At 40.6% G+C, this 5,421-nt stretch overlaps 1 protein-coding gene across 2 annotated transcripts; it reads right to left on the bottom strand.

Annotated features, from left to right (window-relative positions):
• Positions 1–434: 434 nt before the first annotated feature.
• Positions 435–4,017, bottom strand: zgc:153990 (uncharacterized protein LOC768125 homolog). Of its 2 annotated transcripts, none has more exons than XM_050036125.1 (5): positions 3,826–4,017; positions 2,868–3,065; positions 2,225–2,644; positions 1,888–1,941; positions 435–1,797 (listed from the first exon to the last, which is right to left on the bottom strand). In XM_050036125.1, the coding sequence occupies exons 2-5, from the start codon at positions 2,992–2,994 to the stop codon at positions 1,355–1,357; spliced, it is 1,044 nt and encodes a 347-aa protein (XP_049892082.1). In that variant the 5' UTR covers positions 2,995–3,065; positions 3,826–4,017; the 3' UTR covers positions 435–1,354. The 2 variants fall into 2 exon arrangements, with proteins under 2 accessions (XP_049892082.1, XP_049892072.1); XM_050036115.1 differs by having other exon boundaries at positions 2,868–3,069; positions 3,826–4,013.
• Positions 4,018–5,421: the final 1,404 nt, after the last annotated feature.

Raw genomic sequence — 5,421 nt, 5'->3', positions numbered from 1 at the left:
GTTTGAACCCGGGGTAGGGGAGCCCCTCTGTATGCAGTCTGCATGTTCTACCCGTGTCAGTGTGGGTTTTCTCTGGGTACTCCAGCTTCCTCCTACAGTCCAAAGACATGCAGGTTAATTGGTGTCTCTAAATTGGATGTAGAAGTGAATATGAGTGTGAATGGTTGTCTGTCTCTTATGTGTCAGCCCTGTGATAGTCTGCCGACCTCTCCAGCATGTACCCCACAATCACTAAATGTCAGCTGGGATAACCCCTGTGACCCTTCACAGGGTAAGTGGTTATGGCAAATGAATGAATGAATGAGATTTGCTGACAATGAAAAACATATTGAATATATCCAGCTTTATCCTTTTGAGTATATGTGGTATATCCTTTTAGGTATTAGCATTACAACTGTTTCTGTCAGTATCAAAGACTGTAACACACAATGCAAAACAGCTCACCACATTTATGTTCCAAAGTAAAATCTGAGCATAAACCTCCATAACGAACAACGATAACAAGTTACAGTTCTAAACATCACTGCTCTTTTAAGGCTTCTAATTCAATTCAGTTGGATAAACAGACAATGAAGAAAATAATTTATTCAAATGTAAGATGATTTGAAATGTACTATTTTAAGTGAAGTCAAATCAACTTATTGCCAATACATCAAGATAAAGGCTATAATTGACTTGTGTTGTGTTTAAATGCATGGAGGGGGTTTATTTCATATTTAAAGAAATGACTGAAACTTTCATATTCAAGTGTTCATGTTTGCAATGTAAAAAACAAAATCAGACAATCACAACTTATGCAGTTACAGGTATTTTCAAAATATCTAACACACCTTGTTGAGCTCTCAGACATACAGACCATATAATGGTCAGGTGTGGAAATCCACTCACCATTACAGTACATGTGATAATCTCCAGACACTGATGAAACTACAACTTATACATGGACACACAAACGGATTAGACAGACTTTTCAAAATCAAAGACTCATTCTTTGCATGTCAACAATAAAAGAATGTAAAGGCTTCAAATGTGGTGAAAAAATGCTTTACAATGTAAGTGGTAGGAGTCTCACTTTCAGTAGCAAAAACAAAAAAAAAACCCTCCACATTTTCTTTCATGGCTAACATCAGTTATTTTCTCAAATCATTTCCATGTAACCTCACAGACAGAAATTCCATCAATACAATGTTTCTACGAATACAGTTTTAAAATATGACAACAGAAAATCTGTTGAGTACTATCAAAAAGTAAAGTAACCAGCGGTGGAGTCCAAAGGAACTAAAAGGTTCCTGCACCTGAAGGCCATGTATGCAGTCAGTGATACAACTTAACATCTCTGTCTGACACTTTGCTGCTATAACGCTGGCCGTCCATTCAGTTTGTCATGCATAAGCGCAATGGCTCCACCTGTGAAGTCTCTGAGTACCTGCACCGTTTCCCTCTGGAGCTGCAGCGACTCTCGCACAAACTCTTGCTGAGTCTCTGCCAGCTGCTGTACTGACTCAGACAGAAGCTCTAGGGAGCGTGAAACCGTCTCCAACAGGATGTTGGTGGCGTGCTGTTCTTGAAGGCTCAGCGATGCGTTACGTAGCATGCTGTCTCTCATGTTCTGCGAGGGCTGACCTGCTGTTGGAAGGGTGGCTGTTGACGTTGACGGTCCAGAGGATGTCTGAGGCTGTCCTTGTTTCTGGATGCCATTGTTTCCTTGGTGATCCTCTATTGATTTTGCTGCCTGAGTGGAAGGAAGCACGTCATCCCTTTGGTCATCGTCTGAGTCTCCATACACAGCTTCAGCATCTTGAATCAAAGAAAAGGGCTCATCAGTGTTTTTGTTACTACAACATGTTGCAAAAAGTCTTTTTAATGTTTCCAAATTTGACATCTCACCTTCTGTCGAAGGTACTTCATACTGCACATCAAAGGCAGGTTGTGAAGAGTCCCCTGCAACATTCATAGCATTTAAATAAAACAGTTCGTGTGCATTTCCCAAGAACTTATTTATTAACCCATTACTATGAACAGTTCATTAAAAAACAAATAGTCACACCTGTGCCATACATTTACATCCTGAGAGCGAAATGTGAGTTGTCACAACACTGAGAGGAGGGTGGCATGACTTTGCTCAAAACAACTTGATGTGTTATGTAGACATATAAACCTTGCTGATGTTTTAACTGAAATGGTGAGTAAATACTGACAAAATGTTTGTTTTTTTTGCACTCACTCATGCTGTAGGAGGTTGGTGGGGGCATAGACACCATGTCCAACCCACCATTTGGAGAACTCTGCATTCCAATAATATCCTCCTCTTCCATTTCCTCTTCCTCCTCTGGCACATCGTCGTCATCTCCCAGTGGGCCAAAGTCACCTGTGCTCTGGTCCTCCTCGTCCATCTCCAGAATCTGGAGCACTATTTTCTCAGTCTGATTAAGGTCTCTGGAGAGACGAGAATTGAGGCCCCTGTTAGGCACTGTCCCTGAACGCATGGCAGCAACTTTCCGCTTGGTGTCACACTTTAGATCGGACCATTTCTTGATGACTTCAATAACCTCACGTTGGCACTCCCCAATCTCATTGACCCGTGCAGTAATCTCTGCCCATGTGCGCTTCTTCATGTCTGTTGGCACACCACGATTGAATTTGCCTTTGGGCGAGAAAACAAAATGACCTTAGGCACTTGCCTTTAAACTACATTGTGGTATCAGGTCACATGCAAGACTGTATTATTCATAGCTTCATTGTAATTTCTAGTATGCAAAAAACATTTTAGTTCCGCTGTGCAATCATTTACTTTTCAGTACCCAGACACAAAAATCTCAAAGTACAATCTTTGTCATTCTGAATGGGATAAGCGCTTGAAGACATACCCACAACAACCATACGATGCTTCCTCACTTCGTCCAATAGTATGTGAACTTCACTGAAAGAGAAACGAGCTTTTCTTTTCTTGAAGCGAGTAACACTGTCTTGGTTGTAGTATATTGGTGATGACATCTTCCCAAGACAGTGTCAATAGGTATCCAGCTGCTTTGGAGTCTCTGCTGTTCTTCGACGTCTCCAGCTGTCTGTCTGGTGTTGTGTTGACAAAAACATTATAACAGCATGGGAGGGTTAATGATCTATCTGCTCATGCGTCAGTGTATTGATTCAGAAACTGTACTTTGCAATTAATATGTGAGTCTAAAGTTAAAGGCTTTACACAAAAAGTTAATCTGGTGAAAGCTAAGGTAACTAGTATTGATACAGTGATAATGTTATAGTCATTCAGGCTTAGCAGCTGAGCAATTGTCATGTGTACCGGTGGAGTTAATTAAGATAGCTAAATAGATGATTAATAGATATTATCAACATTTGAACTGTTACGTAGTTACATGCAAAGGTCTAACTGTTCTCATATCACGAAGCAGGGAAGTGGTGATTTAACATGATAATAATAATGTCAGTGATAGCCGTCACAGAGTGAATGGACAATGGACGATGCTATAGTCGCTTTACACACGCGACAGCCTAGTTAGCTAGTTAGCTAACGTTATATCTAGAGCCCACTAGTAGTTACAGTAAAATGTACCTTTACCTAGACTGACCTGGTTATTTTAAACGGGTAACAGCATTCTAATTTCCCCATATAGTACAACATACACTTACTCCACAAGCGTTAGTCTAATGTTACACAACAGCACACACTAGGTTAGCTCTCTATGCAGCAGGACAGCTTTAGCTAACGCTACGTTAGACAGAAATGGCTACTGAAGCACTTGGTTCTCGAAACCTCATTTCACGAGGAATACCTTCATGACAAAATAGTAAATGAGATGGTGAACATACCCGCAAGTCACAGAAGTTGGGATTTAGTCTAGAAACGTAATGATAAACTTCCTTATAGACAAGATAGCTACTGTCAAGCTAGCCAGTATGAAGCTAACGTTATACAAAAGATGTCCGGTCAGGTTAGCTACCTAATTAAAACAGCTGGTTAAAGAAGAACATAATAATATTAGTATTTACATACTTCACGACATTTAAGTATTCATTTCACGCGCAACTTACAGCATCAACCACAATTAGCCTAGTACAATCGCTAATTTCGTTGCTTCATTTTACTTCTTATATTTTTCCCCTTATAACAATAGGCTTTTATTTTGAAGGTGCACGCGTTTTCTGGTAACGTAGGCTGGCTTGATCTTACACACACACACACACACACACACACACACACACGCACACACACACACACGGGAAATAAGTGTAGGCTAGCTCAGAAACACCAATATAATCTGAAGTCTCTGATCAATGTCTCCCTCTTTGGCGAAGCTTTTATCTACGGGGCTCTTATTTATTGACGGACGAAGGAGGTGTGGCTAGTTATCATTTTACTGCAATAAAAAATACTCTTTGATTTTGTTTCAATGCTTTAGGTTATCTGGCAGTGCATATAGGTCCACACAGTCAGACAGTAAAGAGAAAGAACTCCAAAATGTTATTTCCACGGCCTAGGAGAGTTTATTCATGACATATGCAACTCTCTCTCCAGAAGCCAGAGAACCAAAGAACTACTAACACGAAGTCATGCTGCATTCACACGAAGTCAGGCAGACATCAGACAGACAACACCATTTAGACAGCACAAGAAAAACAGTCGGATGAAATGGCAGGACGGTAAAAACAAATACACATGAGGATATATTGCAATGGTTATGTTGTATTGTTAATAAAGAACAGAATAAATCATTAAATAAAATGGTGTGTCTCGTAGGGACTGTTCTCTACTTATAAGTGCAGGGTGGCTGAAATGGGACTTTTTTTTTTTTTTTTTACTTTCCTTGACGCTACCAATATTTTTCCTTGAGCCTCCCTGAGTGACTTGGGGAAAATGTATGACTCTCCCTCCAACATAAATTAAGTTTTAAACTGAAATTACACCAGCACTGCTGCAACACAGCACATCATGTGATGCATGTGAAGTGCTGCCCCAAGCACACACCGGATGCGTGCGTTGCAGCGCATTAACAAACAACCACACAAAGTTATTATTATTTTTACTGAAAGATCTGGGGGGTATTCCATCAACGTAGCTAAGAATATCCAGACTAAGGTGTAATCTTGAAGTTTGACTAAACGCCAACTCCCAATCTAGCTCCAACCCATTCCATCAAGTGAAATCAGCTGGCTCCAATTGACGCTAATTCAAGCCTCACCTGTTAAGCCTCAACTCATGCAGGCGCCCAGGGAAAATAAAAAGCCCANCAACCCATTCCATCAAGTGAAATCAGCTGGCTCCAATTGACGCTAATTCAAGCCTCACCTGTTAAGCCTCAACTCATGCAGGCGCCCAGGGAAAATAAAAAGCCCAAACTAGTCGAGTGCCGAAAATGTTGCAAAATGTCAAAAAGCAAAGGAAAGGAGCGAGCGGAGGCTTTTTCT

This window comes from Epinephelus moara, chromosome 3 (assembly GCF_006386435.1).
Source record: "Epinephelus moara isolate mb chromosome 3, YSFRI_EMoa_1.0, whole genome shotgun sequence".
Taxonomy (NCBI): domain Eukaryota; kingdom Metazoa; phylum Chordata; class Actinopteri; order Perciformes; family Serranidae; genus Epinephelus; species Epinephelus moara.
The sequence above is the reverse complement of the archived record's forward strand: the minus strand, read 5'-3'. Positions and strand labels throughout refer to the sequence as shown.

Bases quoted from the DNA above. Each gene is read 5' to 3' on its own strand.
- zgc:153990 (XM_050036125.1), bottom strand. From the start codon at position 2,994: ATGTCATCACCAATATACTACAACCAAGACAGTGTTACTCGCTTCAAG. The intron at 2,645-2,867 runs GTATGTCTTCAA...TCTCGCCCAAAG, and splicing joins GCATCGTATGGTTGTTGTGG to GCAAATTCAATCGTGGTGTG. The intron at 1,942-2,224 runs GTGAGTGCAAAA...TGAATGTTGCAG, and splicing joins ACCAACCTCCTACAGCATGA to GGGACTCTTCACAACCTGCC.